The following is a 26962-nucleotide window of genomic DNA, read 5'->3' on the forward strand; positions in this document are numbered from 1 at the left end:
ACTTAGTCAGTAGGTCGTAGTCGAAGTCCTGTAGCCTGTAGAGTTAGAAACTAATTTACATTTTGTGGTTTAAGTGTAACACTGTTGACTCGCTTTGTTTTCTCTGGTTCAGTCTTTAGCGTCACTTCCAATAGCTTCCCTTATGAGAGTTACAATACATACACACACGCACCCATACAAACACACACACATACACACCTTAATACACGCACACACACATTCGCATACACGCACACCACTATCACTTGTAATAGACACCCGGTAGGTATAACATGTCCGACCTTAGCGCACCAAATTGTAATAGGTAACATTTATTCAAGTTTTTAGAAATGGAAAAGGCAACCCACTGTAGTTTACTAGTACAGGGGTTGCCCATTCATTCATGTGAATTAAGTACTGATTCCTTTTAAATCTTGTGCCCTGACTAGAGATGGCATGACCTAGCTAAATGTAATGCAAAGAATATTAAATATTAATTATTAAATTTAGAACTTGTATTTTGTGTGCTTGGTATGAGAATTTACATCTCACCAACGTTGATAGAATTCGAGCGTCAAAACACGCGAGCATAAGCTAGTTGATGATAAAATTAAAGCAGGAATTCTTGCTAAATGCTATAGGTATTCCCGCGACTTCGTCTGCGTGGACTACACAAATTTCAAACCCCTATTTCACCCCCTTAGGGGTTGAATTTTAAAAAATCCTTTCTTAGCGGATGCCTACGTCATAATAGCTCTGCATGGCAAATTTCAGCCCGATCCATCCACTAGTTTGAGCTGTACGTTGATAGATCAGTCAGTCAGTCAGTCAGTCAGTCACCTTTTCCTTTTATATATTTAGATACCTACCAAAAGTATTTTCTCAAAGCAATGCCATCAATCGGGTCTCTATTTCGACAATAACTTCGATTTTGTTTTCTTTTAATCAAACGATTGTGTGAGAAAATATCTGAGGGTGCGCTCCAGCGGCTCTGATTACACGAACCCTGGGTTCTAGCTGTTTCAAACATTTTATTTATTTTGCTGTAAAAGATCTTCATCTTAAATCAAGATATTGTTTCACTTTTTTGAATAGACACTTATTTGTAGAAATAATGTAAAAATGCTTTTTAGTTTTTCTAAAACTTTTCAGAAGACTAGCTTCTAACTGGACTTCATCCACATTTTTTTTTAAATCCCATATAATGATATGAAGTCTGAATCCTATGTTTTTCTGGGATAAAAATATACATCCATTCAAAAAATCGGTCCGTTGCTCCCTTGCAGCGGGATTGAAGGACAAACAAACACACTTTCGCAATTATAATATTATTAAGACGTACAGAGTGGTTAAAATAGCGAATGTGCTCTCAAAAACTGTCTATGCCGTAGAGTAGGTAGATTGTATTTGTGTAAAAAATATTTTCTGGTTCTGTTTATTATAATAGTAACTGTTTTGACGACCTTCCTGGCGCAGTAGTAAGCGCTGTGGTGGGACGTCCCGGGTTTGATTCCTGGCAGGGATATTGAATTTTATTTCTAAATTTCTGGTCTTGGCTTCGGCCGTGGCTAGTTACCACCCTACCGGCAAAGCCATGCCGCCAAGCGATGCAGCGTTCCGGTACGATGCCGTGTAGAAACCAAAGGAGCATGGGTCCGGAGCAATGCGGCGTCGTAGGCACGGCGTCGACCCCAGTGTTGTACGCTATACATTGAGGGTTTGAAAAATACTAAATCACTAAAACTACAAAATTAAGCAAATGGTTATTGCTAACCAGCTTTTTGCTAACGTTCTGGTTACACCCTGTATAGATCGCGCCATCTTGATAAGATTGCTCTCACTAGACCCTCATCACGTCTGGTGTCTAGTTATTAAAGTAAATGGTTTGAAGTAGGTAGGTCGATACATCAACATTATTAATAGTAGCACAAGGATTACATTTAGTTTTAAGGGAAAGGGGAATATTAGTTATTCTAGGTATGTTTAGACACAAAATGGAGCAAATGAAAAACTAACTTTACAACCCGACAAACTAACAAACAAACAAACATCTTGTGCTATAAGACTTTGCTATCTGCCCAAGATTCTTGGTCAAATGTAAAGGTTTTGATTCTACTGATCTGACCAGACACGACAGACAGACAGAAAGACAACGAAGTGATCCTATAAGGGTTTATATATTTTTTTCCTTACGGAGTTACGGAACCCTAAAAATTAAAAAGATCTTGTAGATAATATTTGAAGCATTCTACCTCTCTCAAACTTTTCACCGCTGTTTAAACTTCAGGTTTTCCCAACTTTGTTTGTCATACTAAGTTGACAACTATTTTCCGAAGAGCCGCAGCTTATCAAAAACCGATTAGAACAACAATGCAGCGGTATTCAACTGAGACGCTCTGTCTTAACCTTAACACTACAGAATTATTCAAATTAGTTGAAAACTCGTGGAAATAACCTAAGGCACAATACCTCAATCTTAAAGTTGAGTTGAAATTATTAGATGTTCGTAGACTTGGTAGCTTAGGCTAAACACACTTTGGATGCATTTTCGTACGAATTTAAATAGTGCCACACTATTTTGCCACAGATGCAACTAGATGGCGCTATTCAACCGATAACATTTCAGGACGTAGTCCCGAACAAATGTACCGCCGACAGTACTCGCACTAACAGAGTTTTCTACAATCTGGACAATATTAAGAAGTTTCAAAGATACAACCGTCAACCCAGCTGGCGCTACAGCACAACTAACCGCTCGGTGGGAGATCTCTCTTAGATACGGTCGAGCCTGCACACCCCCCGTACATTGATGACCCCGAGACCCCGACATGTACGAAGACGCACGAACGTTCCCGACCAAAATTCATACTAAACACATCTAAAGTGCAGTATAAGCCTAATATAATTAACCAAAATTAGGCTTCTAGAATAAACGATCCGGTTTTCGGCCGCAACCTTATCTGCAACAGAGTACTGATATTTTTAGTACAGAGAATTTAACGTCAAGAGTACGCATATACAAGGTTTTGCATGAAAACAAAATCGTAACATGTTGGCGGGGGACAGGGGAGAATGCTTTGTTGTGATTAGTGGAAAGGTCAAGTAATCAGGACAATGTGCGGAATGAGGGTACCGAACGGGCGTGGGCTGACTTTAATGCTAAGCAACTGCCTAAGCTTGGCGATCGGGGGTATCTGATGTCTATTAGGCGTCTATAGGTGGAGGTCTGTGTATTCCTAGTTATTATTCTCTCTTTCTGCGTCGTTTTTCTCAATGCTGAGGGTCTCAACCCCTATCCATTAATTACATAATTGCAGGAGTTTCCTTGGGATAGTAATGCGGTGGATTACCAGATCCTTTTGCATACAACTGGACAAGACAAAGAAATTTTGACTTCTTTGGGTATTACAGTTGATAGCAGAGCATGGGTGGCTATCATTCAGTGTTGAACACCGAGTTAGCGAATCACCCCGTAGCAAGTCATCAATTTGCTGTAAATCCGTACTCCATGCTAATATTATAAAAGCGAAAGTGTGTCTGTCTGTCTGTCGGTCTGCTAGTTTTTCACGGCCCAACAGTTTAACCGATTTTGATGAAATTTGGTACAGAGTTAGCTTACATCCCGGGGAAAGACATAGGCTTTTTATCCCAGAAAATCAAAGAGTTCCGACGGGATTCTTAAAGGCCCATCCTTGCGACTTCGTCCCGCGTGGATTATACAAATTTCAAACCCCTATTTCATCCCCTCAGGGGTTGAATTTTCAAAAATCCTTTCTTAGCGGACGCCTACGTCATAATAGCTATCTGCATGCCAAATTTCAGCCTGATCCGTCCAGTAGTTTGAGCTGTGCGTTGATAGATCAGTCAGTGAGTCAGTCAGTCAGTCAGTCAGTCAGTCAGTCAGTCACCTTTTCCTATTATGTAGTTAGATTCGGTACTAAGGTAATTGACCGGTAATTAACATAGGCAACTTTTTATCCCGGAAAATCAAAGAGTTTCCACGGGTTTTTTAAAAACCACGCGGAAGAAGTGGTGGGCATCCTCTAGTTTTAAGATAAACTGCTATAGATATAAAGGTTTATTATTTATGCTATGTTGTTCAATTCTGTTTATCTGTCCCGTTTCTCCAACAGCGCCCGACAACAATTGGGTTAATCGGAGCGTTAATAAATTACGTCGTGAAACGTTTACCTTCGGCGCTGCGGTTTACAGGCTAAACACAATGGAAAACATGCTATCGAACCAATCAGAATAATAATGTTCTGTCCTGACCGAATTTTGGTACTAATTATATTCTGTACCTGTACCCAGTAGGTACTCATGTGCATCAGCGCCCGTCATCAGTATCCATATTATAAATGCGAAAGTGTGTTTGTTTGTTGATTTATTGGTTTGTTGGTTTGTTCTTCAATCACGTCGCAATGGAGCAATGGATTGAAACGTTTACTTGAATAATAACATATTCTACTCTATTCTATTCTATTCTAAGTATGTAAAGTGTATGAAAAACGCTGGGGTGTACGTACGCTAGAGTTACTTGTATGAATTTTTAATTAATAAAACCAGTCCACTACGAGTCGGACTGGCGCACGAAGGATTCCGTACAAATGTACAACATATTTTATAGGTACAATATACCTACCTACACTTTTATGAAGAACACTGCAAGTTAATGGACTGCGCCACCTAAAATGTGATTTAGTAAAATATTTTTTCGTGACCACATTTTAATTTTTTTTTGTGATGTACCTAACCACAAATTCATGATTTTCGGAATTTTTTCTTTCTTGTGCTATGAGACCTACCTACCTTACAATTTGGTGATTCTGGTTAACGGGAAGTACCTACCCTATAGGTTTTCTTGTCAGACACGACAAACAGACAGACAGACAACAAAGGGATCAGGTGATAAGGGTTCCTTTTTTCTTTTGAGGAACTGAACCCTAAAAAATCAGTGAAGGTGTTTCAAAAAGTAAATTAAAAATTATATTCATGACTGTGTAAAGAAAATAATAAATTGGAAATGTTATTTCTGCACCGGATTAAAGAGCGCATTTTAAATTGCGATTTTACGCTTACTTCCCTATTTGAATGCAATTCAGGCTTATTTTAAATTCGTAACAACGGATATAATTTACACAATTACGATTGAAGAAGTGTACAAATGTGTGCCATACAATTTTTTTTAGTGCCGTTTCGAAGGGAATTAATATTGACACTCGTGTTGCACCAAGTGTTGCAATGACATACTTAGTCCCGAGTCTAATGACACTACTGGTTTCAGCGACAAAATGGCGAAAATCAAAAATGGCGGCGACGCGAAAGTCCACGTGACGCGGAACACCCTTCGACGGCACTAGCTTTAACTGTTATCTCCTATTAGAGAGAGAGAGAGAGAGATAAGATATAAGTTTACGCGATAGAAATTAGGCCGCAGCGTTGCGCAAGCTGAATCGTGTCTTATCGCGTTGTAGCAAGAGTCGCTCTTTAAAAAAACGCCTTTTCGGAGGTATAGAAGGCTATACCTGGAAGGTGCTAATAAGTAGTCTATGGCGCAACAACGAGCCGTTGACTGTTTCACGCCGTTTCTTCCTGTAGGGTTCACAGGCTTTCGAGCAACCGGGCATTATATCCGGTCTATTTGGCTTCTGGAGCGTGCTTGGATGGCTGGAGTGAAGACTTCGGCGGGGAGGGGCGATGTACGCACAACAGACGGAAACGTTTAAGTGCGGAAACCAGCCCAGAATGAAGAAGAAAAAGAAGAAGAACCGGGCATTATAGATACTCGTAATACTCAGTTTGACATTCGTATGCAAATTAAGGGTCTCGAAGATTGTTTAACCTTCGAGGATAATATGAAATGGGGCAATGTGCCATTGAAAAACCATTTTGTCTATAGAACGGATCATTTCCAAAATCCAATTCCCAAGAAGCAATTTGGTACTGTAGTGTCAGTAATTATGTGGGTAAAGCTCGAGCATTTTCGTTTATATATTAGGTGTAAGTCAGCGAGATGATATTTTACTAGAGCGTCTAATGTTATATGCGCATAAAGGCGGAAACAAATTATAAATATAGTAGGTACACTGAACTGCGCAAACTGCCGGACATGTCGCGGACGCAAATTTTAGCGCGTCCGCGGATGTCCGAGAGATATCTCACAAGGCGACTATACACACCTTTCTGTCGTGGCTGTCAGTCGCGTCCTACGGACCCATATTTTGGGTCATGCTTAATAGTTTCAACTTGATTGGTGTTTAAAGATACTAGTCATACTTTTTGTCTCCAGTAAATTGGCAATGGAACTGTTTGTTTACAATATCACTGGTTCAATCGCAAGCACGCACATCTAGCTTCTCGATCAATTAATTATCACTTGCTTTAATAGTGAAGGAAAACATTGTAAGGGAAACTGCATACCTGAGACTTCTCCATAATGTTCTCAAAGGTGTGTGAAGTCTGCCAATCTACACTTGGCCAGTACGATTTCATTGGAGACCCGTTCTGAGCAGCGGACCAGTGATGGGTCGAGCAGTATGCGTTTACGTAAAAAATCTTTTAGGTCCAGGCTTAAGTTTGTGTACCTAATTATTTGGTAACGCTTTTTCGATATCGGGATATAGCGCGCTCCAGGTCACCCATACCGCGCACTTTGGCTGCGCTCAACGCGCTGCTGAAGGAGTCCCCTCGCTGTGACATATTTGCTGACAAATGGGCTGACCTCATGGGTCAGATTTTGCACTTTTGTGAAAATTTATAATTTTGCTTTTTAAAATTTATAATTTTAACAATTTTTGTATGTATGTTTATGTTAGTTTGTACTCGTAGTTTAATTAGTGTAATTGGCTTTATGGCCGTTCTAATTAAATAATAAATAAATAAATAATAAATAATAATGAGGTTTGCTCCTCTATAAGTCCATAGATATATCAACTCAATGTTACAAGTATTCACTATGTATGTAGATATAAGCATGGACTGAATCTAGAAATTATATTCATTCAAGCTACATTGGAAGGCTTAACTACACATTACCGCTGGGTTTATTAGTTAAATAAGCACGGGTTGTAAGGTAATGGTAAGCGATAATGCAGTCTAAAGCTAGAGATTGACTTGTACCGTTTGTTTGTAATGTATCATTCGAGGCAATTTTGTTGCAATACAGGCGCAAGCCATAAAAATGGAGCACAGCACGCTTGAGCCAAGAGCTCGAATGATACTTTACAAACTAACGTTATAAGTCAGTCTTCTGACGTTAATAATTATTTATGTTAAAAATAAATAAAAACCATGATTTTTAAATTATTCTCTTTAATAATGAATTCTAGCCCCATAAACTACCACTATACACAAAAATCACATAATTTTATTACTACAGTCCAGTTACACACAGACGGGCAGCCAATTTTACAGATTTTATTATTTACTTAAGTATCGCTGTTTTTTGTAGAAAAAGTTGAGATTTTACAAAGTAGGAACAGTATAATCATCATGAATATCATAATCAGACTGAGTGTAATGTGTAACGATGAAAAAATATACAGTTTTACAGTGCATTTAACTTGCATACTATATATTTGACTTTTGACAGTGTTATGTTGACAGTAGCATATGCCAAGTGTTGATATAAAATGTTAAACGGGACAGATAAAGGGGGCCTTTCTCTCCAATCGTCGCCTGTGAAAGTGTCCCCCTCGCCGGTTAGGGCCTCGTCGAGTCCTATAAGGGTCCCATCGTCCCCTTTAAAGTCTTCACTATCGCCAGCGGGGAAGCAAAGGTCACCCAGAAGGTGCCAGTTTGCCCCTCCCGTAGAAGATGCGAGGGACAAATGTGGAACTTCGTGGTTATGTCGACGAGGAGCTGGGGCGGAAGTTGCGGAGGACTCGGGGTCAGAGTCGCCGGGCCCCAGCGCGTCGTTGCCGTTGCCCCAAGGCTGTGAAGAGTCTGCCCCACCTCCGAAAAACTGCTTCAGACTGGTTATGTTGGGGTAAGTTATTTTCAATACCTGAATAATGTCACAGTAATACTAGATGATGCACGCGAATTAATTGTTCACGTGGATTTAGGTTTTCAAAAATCCTCTATGAACTCTTTGATTTGAAGAAAACTAGTCTTTGTCCGTCTCCGGGACGCAAGCTTCCTCTGTACTAAACATTAAAATTGGTAAAGCGGATGGGTGGTGAAAAGGTAATAGCCAGACAGACAGATTGTCAGACACACTTTCGCTTTTATAATATTAGTATTGAATATTGATGAGGGCCTCCCATAGTCCCTTGAGAATCCGATACTTTTTTATTTCGTCAAGTTAGTAGATTTTTTAAATTCAGATATAAGTTAGCCCTTGACTGATATCTTACCTGGTGGTAAGTGATGATGCAGTCTAAGATAGAAGCGGGCTAACCTGGAAGGGGTATGCCAGTTTTTATTAAACCCATACAACACCTCTTTGGTTTCTACGCGGCATCGTACCGGAACGCTAAATCGCTTGGCGGCTCGGCTTTGCCGGTAGGGTGGTAACTAGCCACGGCAGAAGCCTCCCACCAGACCAGACGAACCACGAGAAACAGAAATTAAACGACCAGAGAAATAGAAATTATAAAATTTCAATCCCCCGCCGGGAATCGAACCCGGGACCTCCCACTAATACACCGCTTACCACTGCGCCAGGAAGGTTGTCAAATCTACGTGTAATATTACTACAGATTCCCATAAGTAGTTTATCCCCAAATGAATTTTGGAATCTACTTGTAAAAAACGGCCAAGTGCGAGTCAGGCTCGCGCAATGAGGGTTCCGTACTACAGTCGTATTTTTTCGACATTTTGCACGATAATTCAAAAACTATGATACATAAAAATAAATAAAAATGTGTTTTAGAATTTACCCTATAAGGGTTCCGTTTTTCCTTTTGAGGTACGGAACCCTAAAAACTATGAATAAATTATGTAAAACAAATAATAATTTCAGTAAAAATAAAGAAGAGAGAGAGACAGGCTTCAATGAAATGCTAATTAAAGTGCAGTATCTCGTCGACAACAGCTCTACCCTGTGTTTCTTGAAAACAACTGAACCAATTTGTCTAAATTGAACAGACACAGTACAGTGGTGTAGCAATTTGAACAATTTAATTATACAGGGGGTTGTTTTAGCCGTGGTCAGTGCGGCTAATGCTAGAACTAAACTAAAAGTTTGTGAATACTATAAAAAAAGAAGCCGATTTTAGAGAAAAGAAAAGCTCTAAATAATATCTAAATAATATCTGTCCCGGCTGTACTCACGTGTATTATTTAGAATGAAAATCACTCACGGTAGTTTAAACGCTAAAAAAGAAAAACTATTTTCTAATTTTTAAATTAATTCAAATTTTATATGTTGTCAATTGTCGCAAAGTTTCTCTATCGAATAAAAAATAAATTACTCAAATCGGTTCTGAAATCTCGGAGATTTCGGTGTATAAGTATAGGTAGAAAAACACAACTCCTCCTTTTTTGAAAGTCAGTTAAAAAAGTATGTTAGACCTCCTCGGCTAATCCTCTACTTGTCTGTGAATGTGAAAATCTAAATCTAAATCTAAAGCCATTCCGAAGATTAGCCCGTTCAAACAGACAGCCAGACAAAAACTTTAAAAACGTGATTCAGTTATGGTACCTATTTTTTTATTTTTTTTATTTTTGTTTATTTGAAAGTAATCAACAGCGTAAATACATAATTATTATTTAAATTTAAATCTAGGTATAACAGAAGGCCAAAAGAGATTACTTAAAATTATAATTAAACTATTTTAACAGAATAGAGTTAGAATAAATGTAGGTATATACAATAATAAAATAAAATTACAACAGTGTGTGTATGATTGTATGTGTGTGTGTATGCGTGTGTGAGTGTGTGCTTATGAGTATGTGTGAGCGTGTGTGCATGTGTGTGTGTGTGTAAATGGGAGTGTATGATTGCATGCATATTTAGATGTTAGCTACTTTTTTTTTTTGTTTTACGATGATAGTTTCTTAATACCTACAGTTCAAATAACCATTTGAGCTTAATTTGGGGCAGTTATTTCGAAATTACAGACAGACACTTAGGTATAGATAGGTATAGAATTTGAATAATATTTTTTTTTCGAAACAACACGTAAAACCAATTTTGCTACCTCACAAATCGCCAGTTTGAATAGAAAAAATCACTAACGAAATAAGCAACACTACAAAAGCAAAACAGCACGAAAAAACACTAAATAAACCAACCAATAGCGACGGTTTCAAATCGAACCAAGCACAACATCGATTCCCACTCACTAACCGCCAATTTGGCGAAATGTTAGATTAGCATGATTGGGAAGGCTGGAAACCAGAAACTATAATGCCTACGTAATACACGTTGTTTTGGCTATCAATGGTAGGATTAGAAATTCAGTATTGTACCTATATTCATTTATTCTCAACTATATACTTACTAAGTATATATATATACCAGCCGTGAAATTAATAACGTGGCTTATTCTGTTGGGCTTAATACTGGATCTCTACACTAAACTAAACTGTCAGGTAGACATCTAGTTATGTGTACAACAAAATTCACCACATTTAAAAAAAAAAGAATATTAGCCATGTTAATCTTGAATAATATTCCCGTTTCCCCTCCAACTAAGCGTAAACCTTGTGGTAGGAGTAGGTACGACAATAGTGCAACGGGTGGGGTTTGAACTGCCGACCTTTCGGATTTCAGTCCGCTCCTTAACCGTTGAGCTATTGAGGCTCTAAACATTGTATGTTCTTTGACAAAATATAACACAACATTGCTAAATAACTTATCGACAGATTACAGAAAGATTGATTATTATTATTATTAGCTAGCTTATGCTCGCGACTTATCCTTTAGGGGTTGAAGTTTCAAAAATTCTTTCTTAGCAGATTGCTACGTCATAATAGCTATCTGCATGCCCAATTTCAGCTCTATCCGTCCGGTGGTCGGAGCTGTTGATAGATCAGTCAGTCAGTCAGTCAGCTTTTCCTTTTATATACATACTAGCTGATGCCCGCGTCCGCGTGGAATTAGGTTTTTTAAAAATCCCATGGGTACTCTTTGATTTTCCGGGTTAAAAAGTAGCCTATGTCACTCTCCAGGTCTTTATCTATACCATAGATTAATATGCAGGTATACCTGAATCTATACCCATGCAAAAAATCACGTCAATCCGTTGCACCGCCGCGACGTGATTGAAGGACAAACCAACAAACCAACAAACCAATAAACCAACAAACCAAATAAGGGTACTGATATACCTAAATATAATATAGAAGAAGAAGAAGATTTCAGCCGTTAATCTGCCATTTAAAACTAAACGCTTTCGAGTCGCTAAAATTTCATAACCCTAAATTCCGTTTTCGCTAAATAGATCCAATAACAAAACAGACATTCAGCAATGGAACATAGCCGGCAATAAATCAACGCTGTCAATCCGCCGCAAACCAAATTGCAAATTCCACGTTGAAGTGTTTACTCTGATTACCAACAGAGTCGAGGCATGCCGATGTTAGATATGTCGACATACAGAAATTATTAAAATGTATATCAAAATCAGTCTACTGCAGGAGGTTTTAAATCGATTACAGTTCTTGCAATTCATGAAGGCGAGTGGCTCATGCTTGTGTTTAAGTCGTATTGGTATATAAATAACCTTTAAGTTATACTTAACACCTAATCTTATGGCCTAAGAGCCAGCGGCCAGCGCGTGCCAGACCTTCCTTATTATTTTACTAGCTTATGCTCGCGACTTCGTCCGCGTGGACTACAAAATTTCAAAACCCTATTTCACCCCCTTAGGAGTTGAATTTTCAAAAATCCTTTCTTAGCGGATGCCTACGTCATAATAGCTATCTGCATGCCAAATTTCAGCCCGATCCGTCCAGTAGTTTGAGCTGTGCATTGATAGATCAGTCAGTCAGTCAGTCAGTAAGTCACCTTTTCCTTTTATATATATTTTTCAAAAATCCTTTCTTAGCGGATGCCTACGTCATAATAGCTATCTGCATGCCAAATTTCAGCCCGATCCGTCCAGTAGTTTGAGCTGTGCGTTGATAGATCAGTCAGTCAGTCAGTCAGTCATTCAGTCAGTCAGTCAGTCACCTTTTCCTTTTATATATATATATAGATATAGATAAAAGCTGAAAGTTTATCTGCAATGCATGACGTGATTTCTAATACTACTCCGAAGATAATATAAAAAAATTAGACTTTATAAGTACTTTGACGTAAGATTTTTTACATCTTTATTATCTGTTATCCCCCTAAGCCACCATGATCTAAACAAACATCCAAACATACGCTCCTCCCAGTGTTGGGGACAATTCGCAGAGAAACTTCCAGCTTTTATAAAATGAGGAAGATCTGGCAGGCGCTGGCCCTGTCTCTTTATTATGTTAAATTAAAATACTACAAGGTTTACATCTTCTTCTATCTCTATATATAAAAATGAAACGCTGAATGTGTTGCTGATCGCAAATCTCGAGAACAGCCGAACCGATTTCGCTTATTCTTTTTTCATAATATTCCTTGAAGGTACGAGGATGGTTTTTACGGAGAGAAAAATTAAAAAAAATTGCCTGAAATAGGATCGACTGTTGGCGGTACGACGTTCGCCAGGGCAGCTAGTATACTAATATTATAGACTTGTCCAATGTAGCTATATAGTTCAGCGTTCTGCCACCTGTGATCGCTGAGGCGTCAAATTGGTTTGCAGATTTTCTACACTTAAATAATTACGAGAGTTCCCTTTAATTGAATGAATTGTTTAATATCAAATAATTAAAAAGTTTTTTATTACTAAATTAATTATTATTTAATTGATTTATCCGCGGACTTTCTTCAAACTTAATTTAAGCGAAATAAGTAGCAGAATAAACTAGTTCTTTTAATGCAATGGTAAGTAAATAGTAATAATGTATGAACTGGATGGCAACCCCACGTATTCATTTTTCATTGAATGTCAGTTTCAAAAAACTAGTTTAATAAAAGCTTAGTTTTCCATTCGGTTCGTTTACTAATTTCTAGTACCTACGGATGACTTCGCTATTAATTAAGTATGTTAGGAATTTAATTCCTATCTTATACCTAGGTTACTTACCTGTTCACTTACCACATACACCACACAAAACCAGCTCAAAATGCCTTTAGGGTTTCAATACCAAAAGCTACAGCAAGCATGAAATGATTTTGAAAGTTTTCATATTATTTGCGTCGCTTGGCCTTTCCTACCTAATTGCACTTAGAAATCCATACCTACTTATTTTAATAAACGTATTTTCTACTTAAGAGTAGATGCTAAACATCCTATAAAAATTCAAAAGCGCTGAATACAGAAAGGGTGTAAAAATTATTTACATTCGCTGTATTCTCGCGAGGCTTATGATCTTGTTTAATATTTACAAAGCTTATACGAGTACGATATCTGAAAATACCTATGAATACATGTTAGCTGAAATTTCTCATATTTTCTTTGGGAGAATCAGGATAGACGATAGATGGATTAAACAGGCAAAGATACAGGTTGTAACCAGAACGCTAGCAAAAACGATGACAGGTGATAGATAGTACTGATATCACATAAAAACCGCGAAAAAATAATATAACATATTATGTAAAAGATTGCGATGTATTGCAAATACAACATCTGACTGACGCTAGAGGTTAACGAACGTTGCATAAGTAGGCCACTCAAAGTCAATGCCGCGTCGTAGGTGGGGCATTGACCCACGGAACAGAAAGAACAGTGGAAGTGCAATACACCAAAATTACTATGGGAACCGCCAGTTTTGGACGCTATACGTTGTGGGTTTGAAAAATACTAAATCACTAAAACTACAAAATGAGGCAAATGTTTTTAGGGTTCCGTACCTCAAAAGGAAAAACGGAACCCTTATAGGATCACTTTGTTGTCTGTCTGTCTGTCTGTCTGTTTGGTATTGGATTGCGTTTAGATAGTATAACAATAACGCTAAGTTTTTGCTAGCGTTCTAGTTACACCCTGTATACCACGAGAAATACGCTGCACGGAATGCTGCCTTACCTACTCGAATTTTTCATTCGAGCTATTCTTAGTGAAATACCTACCTTTAAATTTTACGGTCTAGTACGCAACTTTAGGCAACTATACCTAAACACAAAGTGCACACTTAATCTACTACCACAGTGTAGCGTCGTATCTATTGCGATATATTTGACCCTTAGCTATACTTAGAGCACGATTTTAGCCAGCCATTCACAAATAGATTGGCCTATTAAAACTGTTTTTATTTAACTTCGAGATCAATACTTGTTTTGCTGACGTGAAAATTGAAATTTTATTAAACTAGGCGTTCGATTTTAGGCCCTAAACCTATACTAATAAAAAACATGATGTGTATAATGGTTACACGTTAAATATACAATGTGAATAATAATAAGCTATGCGTTATAATAATTAATTTAACTTGTCTTAACGGTGAACGAATACCTCGTGAGAAAACCTGCATGGATGACTCCATTATAATGTGGTTCCAAAGGTGTGTGAAGTCTGCCAGTCTACACTTGCTCAGACTATGGTCTAAACAGTTCTCATTCTGAGAGAGATCCGTGCTCAGTAATGGACTGGCGATGGGTTAAAGATGATGATGATAAGCCATGTGCCTATGAGTAGTATGTAGGTACTAAGGTAGTATAAGTTTTAGCGGAGGCGTCTCTAGCCCTTGTGGCGCCCGTGTGCAACCAGTACCCTGGCGCCCTCTAGTCTAGTAGGAGCAGGGTCAAAATGGCATACTAACAGTTATATTTTCAAACGGAAATTCGCAAATGGTGCAATTTTAAATGATGATTTTAAATGATGACGGCGTCGGCCATAACACGAGCGCAGGGTCTTTGAGAGCGCCGCCATCGACGCATCTTTGGAGGTGTCGCATTAGTGGGTGCTTGGCGCCCCCTTAGACCCGGCGCCCGTGTGCGCCGCACACCCTGCACCATAGGTAAAGACGCCTCTGAGTTTTAGTAAGAATCCTAATAAGTAAGTAAGTAGGTAGTAAGTGCGATTTTGGATAACATACAAAGTTGTTGATCGCAATGGTCAAATACCTACGACGCCAATTTCTTTGTCAGTTTGACTGCGTAATGCAGATCTTTGTTCCATGGGTGTACGAAGTAATAATTCTTACTTCTAAAGGTCGAAACTTATTTTGATCTCAGAACTCTTAACATTAGGTAATCACAGAACAGAAAACCAGCATTGAGATTTTAGAATGAAATCGATGCGACGACGATGCTTTAAGTAGTATAGAGGTAATATTTTAACGAGTGATGAGAACGATCGGTTTTATTACTTACCTACTTTCAAATATTATTTCTTATTTTCTGAATAATATGACATAATTTGTTTTATCCATAAAAAATCCGGAAATATTACGAGAAAATCCTGTCTAGTTACATTTATGCAAAGAGCGTATACTTGACGAAAGTAAATGTGTTTGTAAAACAAACATGCTTTTTTATACCTGAATATTTTCACACATTTATAGAGGCACTTGCTGAAAGTTATGCCTTAGTACAGCGACTCGTTTGCCTTTTTATATTCTCGGCAAAATAGAACGAGGTAAATTTGAGCTCCAACAACGAAAGCTTACCTATTTTTTTTAGGTATCACTCAAAGGCCTTTAATGGAACGAAAAGTTTGCAAGAATTCAGTTTGTACTCGCTCTAATGTTAAAAGGTTTAGATGCCTCTGTTATACCAGAACTTTGGTTATCGCGCCATTATCATTTTTCCTCGAGAATATTAAATATTTAGGGTCCATGAGCCAAGTTGTTGAAGCTATAAAAAAGTTTCGTCGGGTGAAATGTTAATACCCCAAGTTTCTAATTATGGTGATCGCATATTAGGTAGGTACGGACTATGGAAGCGCCGCCAACGGCGCAAGTATTGCAACACTAGAAAATATGATTAACATATTTTCTATAGTGTTAAATAATAGAAATGGACCATTTCACAGGAAGCATTTGAAAAATCACGTGAAAAGTCTTTAGGGCATATGGTACACTTTTTACTGCTACCTTACTAAAAAAAATTGTGGCTTGTGAAAAATCACGAAGGAAAAGAAGTTTTGATATTATTACATTAATTATTAATCTTGCTTAATTTTTGATTTCCGCGCGCACATGGTCTTCGACCCCAGCTATTCAGTGAGTACGATTCTTGCGGCTTGTGACTAAGGCGTCGTCCTAATAAAACGTGAATGCGCGATCATCGCAAGTTCGCGCGAATTTTACTCATACAAACGCGCAATCAAACATCCTAATCTCGAATACAGTCCTAATTGGTATTCGCGCGATGATCACGCATTTGGATTCTATTCGACGCTATAGCACACGATAGCCGCATCGCTTACTCGTGCGATGATCGCGTAATCGCGTTGTATTAGGACAACGACTAGAAAATGTGCGACCAACTTAACGTCCCAAGTTGGTAATATAATTCTCGTAATTTGTATTTTGAACGGACGCTGAGCCGGAGTTAGCTAATATTGGTTGGTAATAACAATCAATCAGTGTCAACGCTATCGCGACGGAAACAATTAGGTCCCTCGGGACAACAGTTGAACTAAGAGTTTAATATAAGAATGGTTTACACGAAGCCAGAGTGCTGGCTTCAGTCCTAGGGGTATTCGGGCGGAGGTCACTGGCTTGAAAAATAGGCGAGTGCTTTATTCTCGCCAGCGCTGTTAGCCAGCACTGGCTTGGCTTGAAAAACTGTTTGTACAAGCAAGTCCTAGTTGCCAGTGAGACTGCCAGCCAGCGATGACTTCGTATACACAATGCTTAAGAGTTTGATTAAATTCGTTATGAATGATATATCCACGGAAAAAAGTTAATGATAAGACGTTTTGACAGTTTTTGTATTATAAATCTGTCAAAATTTATCCGTTAGAAAATAATAATGTCCACCCGACCGAAATTCTGTCACGACGGCCAATATCCATGGAGATTAGCCAACTAGGCGGGAGATGTTATAGGGCATAAGTGCGCAAATAGAGGTGCACTCTCTATTCCCTCACTCTCATAGCCCAATGGTACGGAAATCCGACACTACCGGAGAGAGATCAGGCGAGAGATCCGTTAAATAAAGCTTATCTCGCGGTTATGAAACAGGTCCTTGATACAGTTTTCAGTGCAATTTAACTAACACCACGTACATGTATAAAATCCAGTATAGCGCATCACATAACAAGCTCGGGCCTCATTAAAAGAACCCTCTCGGCGTCCTATTAGGAACGATCCTAATTCCAGCCTCCAGGGCTTACAGCTGAGCCGAGGATTACCGTGCGTTGACGCTGTGCTATGAGCGAGATTTTTTGATGTGATAAGAAGCTTTGGAACAAAATAGTTTTCTTTTTCAATTTTTCCATACTAATATTATAAATGCAAAAGTGTGTCTGTCTGTCTGTCTGTCTGTCTGCTAGTTTTTCACGGCCCACCCGTTCAACCGATTTTGACAAAATTTGGTACAGAGATAGCTTGCATCCCGGGGAAAGACATAGGCTATTTTTATCCTGGCAAATCAAAGAGTTCCCATGGGATTTTCCACCAATAGATAGAGTGATTCAAGAGGAAGGTTTATAGTTTAATATTAGTTTGTGTTAATTTGATGAAATATGACGATATTTGAACAAAATGTCGGAAGAATCACTCCTATCTGACACCACATTAGTATCTACATTGCATCCATGCGAAGCCGGGGTGGGTCGCTAGTTTCCTACAAAATGTCAATGTGGCAAGATATCTTTCTATAAGTATATAAAAATGAATCGCTGAAAGTGTTGCTGATCGCAAATCTCGAGAACAGCTGAACCGATTTCAAATTCTTTTTTCATAAGATTCCTTGAACTTGAATTTGAAAAATGAGAGTTTCTTGAGGATGGTTCTTACGGAGAGAAAAATTTGAAAAAAATCCTGAATAAGAATCGACTGTTTAGGCGGTACGAAGTTCGCTGGGGCAGCTAGTGTAGTGGGATATAGTTATGAGTCAATTTAGTTTAAATATGCAGAGATGAAAGGACTTCAAGACTTCAACGAGGGTCCTTTACTCATTATACGTAAAAGGGTTAAGACGAAGATGGAATTATCTTGGGTGGGTACTGGGTACCTATCTACTCTACTTACTTATATCATTTATATTATTTGCGGTGGAATATTCGAATATAATCAACTAGCTTATGCCCGCGACTTCATCTGCGTGGACTTCACAAATTTCAAACCCCAATTTTACCCCCTTAGCACCCCTAAGGGGTTAAAATTGGGGTTTTTAAAAATCCTTTCTTAGCAGATGTCTATTGTATACGTTATAATGCATGCCAAATTTCAGCCCGATTTGTCCAGTAGTTTGAGCTGTAGATTGATAAATCAGTCAGTCAGTCAGCAGTGAGACAGTCAGTCAGTGAGTCAGTCAGTCACCTTTTATTTTAATTTATTTAGAAATATAATCCATACTTCCATATTAATCCACTGCACAAATATTATAAATGCGAAAGTTTGCCTGTCTACGTGTGATTTTTAAAAAGAGTCTTTTTGAAAATAGAAATCAGATAATATCATATCGATTGTCCGTTCTGGCTTGTAAATTCAAAAAAATCTCAACGATAAAAGAGGAAGAACCTACTTGGGTAGATATTTACCTACTTATTGCTATCTAAAAGACTCGAAACGGTTCCTTTTAGTGAAAGGCCGCTCCTTTCGAAGCACTTCTTATGAGTAATAGGTATCCAGTTCCAAATTGGTTTGCCATTGACGATACTAATCGCATTCGCAATTAGGTCAATGACTTTCGTCCAGGGTTGTCAAATTATTCAACGTGTAACGTGTATCCGAACGTGCATCTAGGTCCATGTCCACCGCTCTCGCTTTGGCAGCTCGAGTCGTCAGTGGTCAGTGCGAACTGTTGTAAAACTGCGTGTGTGTCTCTCTTTTGATAATATTAATAAAACGCTAACCGATAGACGACTCAATCTCTTATTTATCTCAAATTAAGTGAAGAAGTACAGAAAATAACTCACAATCAACTTACAAACGTTATTTCTTGGATTTTCGATCTATTAGATAGGCTGAGTTTGTTGTGGGCTCTTCTCAGACTTGGCGCGTTTGGAACCCTCGTAGCTTTAGTCTTAAGTTCGCGTAATGATTATCATCACTATATCTTACAAATCCAACAACCGACCATCAAAAAGTGTAATTTATTACCTATTTTGAATAAATTATTTGAATTTTGACTAAAACACTGTGGCTTTGGGACTGACTGACTTGCCTTTCCAAGAACTTTGGTTCAGCTACCTGGCATAGATTTATACTTCTAATGGTGGAATAGGCAACAGATTTTGAAATTTTTCGGGCAAGTCGGACTCGCACACGAAGGGTTCCGTACCCATCGTTGTAATTGCGGCCATAGATACATATTCTTCGAAATCTAGTTTGAGTTTTTTTGGAATCTTCAAATAATAAACTCTCTGTAATCCGCCGTCTTTCACCCGGATGTAATTCATATATTATAATAAGTAGCGTTTATAGTAGGCGTGTAGTCCGACTCGCCTTTGGCTGATTTCTGTCTGTTTTATTTTTGTCTTGCCCAAAAAAATTTCAAAATCTGTTTCCTATTCCATTCTCTAGAAGTGTGGATCTATGCCAGCTTACTAAACCAAAGCTGTCGACAAGTGAATAGTCCCGAAGCCACAGTGTTTTATTACGGTCCAATCCATAAATCAAAGCGAATAAAAGCCCATAAAATTATTCCATATAAAACTTTGCATACCTACTCTTTTTATTCCTTTATCGTGGAGAGCCATAACTTTCGCCCTCACCTAAACCATAATTTCTTTTGAGAATCCGGGTGGAGATAAAAACCGTTTACTTATTATCAGTTTTCATCTTGAGTAACGTTTTACAAGATTTATTTTTAAAAGTACAGTCTTTCTTGATAGCCCTATCTATCTATATACGAGTACATTGGTTTATCTGCATATAGTTAAAACGAGTAGGTAGATAGGATAGTGGTTAAGACGTCGGGTATAAGTAAGTGAAAATTAGGGCTTTCGAATACCGGATTTTTTCAATGCCGTTATTGCCTCTCTAGTCGTATTCTACGCGGATCCATACCTAATCGTAATTTATTGGAAAAATAATATATTGTAAAGAAATATATACCAAATAATACCTGGGCACAACCCTAAACTGTAAAATAAAGGTAGGTACACCTCTGTTTTTAACTTCTGTATTCTATGTCCGCAGGTCAGCCCGCGTAGGCAAAACTTCCCTAGTCGCGAGGTTCCTGGGCACAAAGTTCGAAGACTGCTACACACCTACCATAGAAGACTTCCATCGCAAGCTGTACAGGATCCGAGGGGAAGTGTACCAGCTGGACCTGCTGGATACATCAGGCAACCACCCGTTCCCTGCTATGAGAAGACTCTCTTTTTTAACTGGTAAGCAGATTGTTTCCTATTTATAAAACTATTTTTCCCTATTTATCTATACATAGTTAGTATTGTGTCTATATTTTTTATAGACTTGACTGCAATCAGACTTGCTGGCAAGTGATGATACATTATTAAGATGCCGGCGCGCTTGCCTAGAGATGCCTATTCACTCTATACTATTGAATGTTTGAAAAGCCGGCTAAGTGCGAGTCAGGCTCGCACACCGAGGGTTCCGTGCTACAGTCGTATTTTTTTCGACATTTTGCATGATAAAACACAAACATGGAAGAGACAGGTCAGTTTCGTTAAAGCCTGATCGGTTTCGTATCGGAACGCTAATTATCACTTGGCGGCACGGCTTTTCCGGTACGGTGGCAACCATAGATAACAGAAGTGGTATCTAACTATTATAGCCTCCGCTCACCGCTGAAGCCTAGCTTCAGACCAAACCAGAGATATATAAGATATTGTAAATTCCCAAATTGCCTCTGCCGGGAATCGCACCCGGGACCTCCAGCTTATAATACCACAAGGCTCACCACTGCGCCAGGGCGGTCGTTAAACCTAAGTCGAACTTTGACATAAACACTTCTGATAATACGACCTCAGGCCCTATTGACTGGGCCAACAGTAAATATACGACTAATATACGTTTTGTAGTCCGCGACAGGTCGAGATGGCAATCGGGGTAAGAGGTGGGGGGACGCCCCGCAAACCCGCATGTCACCCGCGCTATCTCGCACCGGATCAGCGCGGGGGCTGTGCGGGTGTGCGGAGCGTCCCCACCTCGATTGCCATCACAACATGTCGTGTACTATACACGTCTCAGTTAAAAATTCAGGAGTGTTAGCCGTGTGGAAAAAACCGGTCAAGTCGTGTCGAGCCACGCACAGTATAGGATTCCGTAGCAACTCGTCACAATATCCAAAAACAAATTCAATTCAATTCAATTTTTTTATTTGCTGATACAGGTATACATTGGTCCAGCTGTACCACGCCAAGCTGGCATGCACATATATTAGCTTAAACATAATAATTTATACTAAATTAAAAATATAATTTCGGTTTTTTTTTCAAGATTTTATTTTACCACTTTATTACAACTTTCTAGAGGTAGGTAAGTAAGTACTAAGACCTAAGAGTCTCTGAGCTAAGCTACACACGGACTACGGACAGACGGATAATTCCATGTTGACTACGTAACTCTAAAAACCAGCCAAGTGCGAGTCAGGCTCACGCACCGAGGGTTCCGTACAATAAATCAAAAACTATTATGTATAAAAATAAATGATAATCATTTTAAGAATGTACAGGTAAAGCTCTTTCATAATATTATGATACCCCATTTGATATAGTTATCTTACTTTGAAAATTAAAAAACTAATTATTTGTAAATGAACACATTTTAATTTTTTTTGTGATGTAACCACAAATTCACGGTTTTCGGATTTATTCCTTTACTTGTGGCATAAGACCTACGTACCTAAATTTCATGATTCTAGGTCAACGGGAAGTACCTAGCTACCCTACCTTGGTTTTCTTGAGAGATACGACGACAGACAGACAGACAACAAAGTGATCCTATAAGGGTTCCTTTTTTCCTTTTGAGGTACGGAACCCTAAAAACGAGGCGTTTTAACGAATTTCACATCGCCTGCAAGCCGTATTTAACCTAAAAGCCGACGCCTGATGAATTTTTCAAAGAACCTACCTACTTTTTTAGACTATTGAGTGAAAACTAGAGTTTATCGTTACAGATTTTTATGTGAATTACTTATATTTAAGAAATTCGAGAAAAACCCTCCCTGGCGCAGTGGTGAGTGCTGTGGTGTTTTAAGTAGAAGGTTCTGGGTTCGATGTCCGGCTGTACAGTCGAAAGGGGAATTTATATTTTCAAAATTGTCTAGTCTGGTTTGACTGCCATCAAACTACTAGACTAGACACAATTTAGAAACAATCCTAGCGTGGGAGGATGCAGCCTTGGTCAGTCACTTCAAAAAAGTGAAAAAAGATAAATAATGCTCGCACCTCACATGGCTGTAATGAGATTACAAAGTTTTAGCATCCGGTTAAACTACGGGTTGAAGTAGAAACGCGCGGCTTGCGCTCGTTTCGCTCAAGTGAGAACAAAGGGCTTCCTCTCAACAATCAACTCGTTCATGTTGCAACAAGTTTAATAAAGCGGGGTTTTCACGAAGATACAGCTATTATACCTACGCTTTTATTCTCAACTTAGCAAACTTCATAAAGCGCGTAGGTGGTAATGCTCAATTTTGCGTTCACACATTCCAATTTTCTTGAACATGGGTAGGCCTGATTTACCTTCACTTTGCATGTTGCAACAAGTTTTATAGAGTTATGTTTCACGAAGATACGCTTTCGCTGGCAAACACCTAGATTGACAAACGACATCAAATGAGCCGTCAAGAGTAGCTGCGCTGCATGCAGATGGGGCCTATGTCCAGCAGCTGTTTTGTCAGTAGACGAGATAAAACCGTTAAAGTAAATAGGTACCGTACACATAGCACGTTTATTTGCGGGAACAAGACACATGCAAGTGTCTTCAGCCAAGTTCTAATAAAACACAAAATATGACGCATAATAAGGTATAAAGGTCTGTAAGCATCTAAGCTGCGCTGCGCGTCACTGCACGTCGCGGCACAGAGCGTCAAAATATTATTTCTATCATTTTGTATGGCGCATATCGCACTAGAGCGGCGCTGCACAGCGCTTCACCGCGCGTAGCCGGGAGAATATTGTACGCGAGAATAGTATAAGCGACGCGCGGTGCAGCGACGCTAGTGCGACATACCCAGCGGCGCGTCGCGTCGCTTCAGAATGCGTACGGTGCTCGAATAAGATACACGCGCATCGAGTTAAGTATTTAATGTATAGGCGTGATAGACCTCAAAATAAATAACGTAGTTTTAATTTTTGGCACATGTGAGCGGCCTGTAGTGACGCTTTCTGCAGTCGGACTGAAGCGACGCGCAGCGCAGCTCAGGTGCGTACAGATCTTTAGGGAGATTGTATGGACGCGTGCCCCAGAATGTACAGAGATGATAATATATATGCCATTTAATAAATGTACAGGGATGATATATGTGCCATTTAATAGTAAAAATCTTCTTTTTTAAGAAAAAAAATTGCATGTTGTTTTGCAATCGTGGCATTAAGTTTGTGATAGGCATAGTTCAGCCTGGGGCAAATTTTGTCCATCTCGTTTCGTTCACATGACATTTGCACCGCACGTTATTCGCAGGATAAATCTTACCAAATACGTAGTGACGCAATACAGCGAATATTGCATATTTATTGAGAATAGGAACCGTTCACACAAAAACAGAGTAAGATAATAGGTTCTATACTCAATGTATTCACCACTACGAATTTACGAATACAAGTACCTAAGGTTTATTCTGAAAAACCGTGCGATGCAAATGCCGTATAGCGGGGGTTTATACACCTTATTTATGTGTCATCTTTTGTGTTAAAACGCGGAGGTTGAAAACACATTGCAACAAGATTTAAAACTCATAATATCACCAATATCCCTACTGCACGAGCAACGGAAATCCCGTGAATTTATGCCTTACAAACGGCAGGAGATTAACAATTTTCCGTCGACGGTCGCTTCCAATTAGCATTTGTAAACATCAGCTTTAAATTTATAGCGTTTGTGTAATATGAATGTGTAATCCTATAGTGTATTGAGCAAATATTTTCATTACGAAAAGTTAATTACTTTATGCGGGCAATATACCGATAAGCAAAGGTATTATAAAGCATCATCCAAACCTGCGGGAACAGATCGAAATAAAACTTTTCTTTTAAATTTTCATGGCGGGCATTTCGAAATTGTTATTATTTTTTGTGATAGCGGCAAAAGAAAGAAATACACATTCTGTGAAAATTTCAACTTTCTGCCTTTTATGGTTCACGAGATACAGTCCGCTGACAGATGGACGGACGGACGGACGGACTGACGCACAGCAGAGGCTTAGGTGCCGTGTTGGCATCATTTGGGTACGGAAACCCTTAACATTACTCTGAAAGTATTAAGTACATATCCGCTCAAGTTACCTTCCTAATGGTTACTTGTTTACAAAGTTCAGTCTTAAGTTTGAATACTAATTTAAACTTATAATGAAGGTTATCGATTCGGTATACATTGCTAGCTATTCGCTTAGTATTTATTTATTACTGTACCTGCAGTAGGTAGGTATTAGTTATGTTTTTTTTTCAGATACGACACCAAACACACTTTAGCGGATTTTGTATACAGGCTGTAACCAGAACGCTAGCATAAACAAGCTAGCAAAAGCTTAGCGTTCTTGTTATACTACCTAAACACAATCCGATACCAATAACCATTTTCCCTCATTTTGCAGTTTTAGTGATTTAGTATTTTTCAAACCCGCAACGTATAGCGTGTAAAACTTGGGTCAATGCCCCACCTACGACGCGGTATTGACTCCGAGTGGCCTACTTACGCAACGTTCATTGACCTTTAGCAATATATCGTAAACTTTTACAAAATAGAGGATTTTTTAGAAAATACTTTTTGGCGTTTTTTTTTTGTGGTATCATATCAGTAATCATCAGTACTTTCACCTGTCTTTGTTTTTGCTAGCGTTCTGGTTACACCCTGTATAACATACAGTGTATTGTGACTACTTACGTAATATCACAGCTTTACGAATATCTTGTCACAAACGTGGAATAGAGAATTTTATTCCTAACGCGCTCCAAACAAAACGTTGGTTAATAACACAATGGAATTTTGTGGACATGTTGTACAAATTAATATCGGTGTCAGTAGTTTTCCATATTTCTATAAAAATGTATAGTTTTGAAGTTGTACAAGCTCAACATAATAAGCTCATACAAATCTTTGATCCTGTTTAACTTTGAAACTACACATTTTTACATGAATCTGGCAAATCACAGACACATCAGTTATCAGTTATCACACAACATTTGTTTTTAGAGCGTATTAACAAAATTGTAGAGTTTGAGTAATCAACAAACAAACAAACGTAAGTTTGACTACAGAGAGCTGGGAAGTGCGGGAAATGCTAAACAATGGTTTCGAAAGAGTAGGTAAACTCAAACGATGATCAAATAATGTTTTACCTTGATTATAGCGCCTTCATTTTATGTTATTATTAAGAAAATATGCTCGAAATTGCTTCCTCATAAAAAACCGCCAGGTCAGAGCAACGTTCAATTTGAAAAGACCTTTCTTAGCAAGTCCGTTAAAGACGTAAAATGGAACGACTGTTCCGCTTTGATTACAGCTTTTATCCTGTTGGTTTTAACGGGTTTTTTTAGCTCTGCTTTTCGGGTTTATATTATAGTTGGGCCATTACAAACGTGCGAACTGGATCATCATTTTTATTAGACTTCATGTCATCATTTTTAATATAACAACAAATAACAAAAATTTCAAAATGACTGCCAAGTAAATTAAAAAATTAGAAAGCGAGTGCAACTCGCACTTCGCCAGTTTTTTAGTCTCCCGTGAAAATCGGCCATGAAATACTAGCAGAAAAAATATATCCTTCGCATTTATCATTTATTCAGAAAAGAGGTGATTCAACAGGATTTCAAATTCACGATATTTCGAAAAAGGTCTCGTCTTTGCGATCCTTTAATTAAAATAAATAAATAATTAAGGATTTGAAATTGTAATGGCGTCTACAAATGAATGAAGACGTTTATTGTCTGTAAGACGAAAGCCAGATTGATTCAGCAATTACAATGATTTATTCCCTGAGTCTAGATAGATATCTAGGCTACATTGAGCTGGGTTTTATCTATTAGACAGAAAATATAAATTAACAGGATAAGTAGTGCTCCATTGTGAAACAACCAATCGATGATGATTGATGGCAAATATGCATGGATATAGAAAGTAATAATTCTTGTTGTAAGTATTAAGAATTAGTACTTAAAATTTCTTTGCAAATATGTCACTGCTTGATTCATATTATAATGTCACATTTTGATAATACATTAATGTGATCTAAGCAAAAGCCGGCCGAAGCCCCCTCTTTAGTTCCCAAGTTCACCCTATCAGGAATTCAATTCCGAACCCACCTCTCACAAAATTCACTCTGCGCTTATTAGAAGAAAGAAATACTACCTTTAATAATATTATAGATAGTAAAAAAGAGATCGAGATCTCGAGATATCGAGATTTAATTATCTCTGGAACATAATACAATACAAATAAAAGGAACTACAAAACTATATTTTGTCATCAGGTGACCTCTTCGTGCTGGTGTTTGCGATGGACTGTCGCGAGTCGTTCGAGGAAGTTATTCGTCTCCGGGAGCAGATCCTGGAGACGAAGGCTAATGCCAGCAGCGGCAGCAGTCGAAGCCGGAAACAGGCTCCGAGAGTTCCCATGGCGATAGCTGGCAATAAATGCGACAGAGATTTAAAGTACGACCTACTTTTTAAATCTTTTATCCCCAATTTCACTTATCCAAATCCAATTT

At 38.5% G+C, this 26962-nt stretch overlaps 1 protein-coding gene across 2 annotated transcripts in view; it reads left to right on the forward strand.

Annotated features, from left to right (window-relative positions):
- Positions 1-26962, forward strand: part of LOC117988449 (GTP-binding protein Rhes) — a 48443-nt gene that overhangs the window by 16507 nt on the left and 4974 nt on the right. The window contains exons 2-4 of one of the 2 annotated variants that reach the window (XM_069503109.1): positions 7430-7966; positions 20269-20462; positions 26726-26906. In XM_069503109.1, the coding sequence (XP_069359210.1) occupies positions 7611-7966; positions 20269-20462; positions 26726-26906 (731 nt within the window). In that variant the 5' untranslated portion in view covers positions 7430-7610. The remainder of the gene's footprint in view (positions 1-7429; positions 7967-20268; positions 20463-26725; positions 26907-26962) is intronic. The other variant, XM_034975597.2, reaches the window with a different exon arrangement.

The sequence above is a fragment of the Maniola hyperantus genome, chromosome 14 (genome assembly GCF_902806685.2).
Source record: "Maniola hyperantus chromosome 14, iAphHyp1.2, whole genome shotgun sequence".
NCBI classification, from domain to species: domain Eukaryota; kingdom Metazoa; phylum Arthropoda; class Insecta; order Lepidoptera; family Nymphalidae; genus Maniola; species Maniola hyperantus.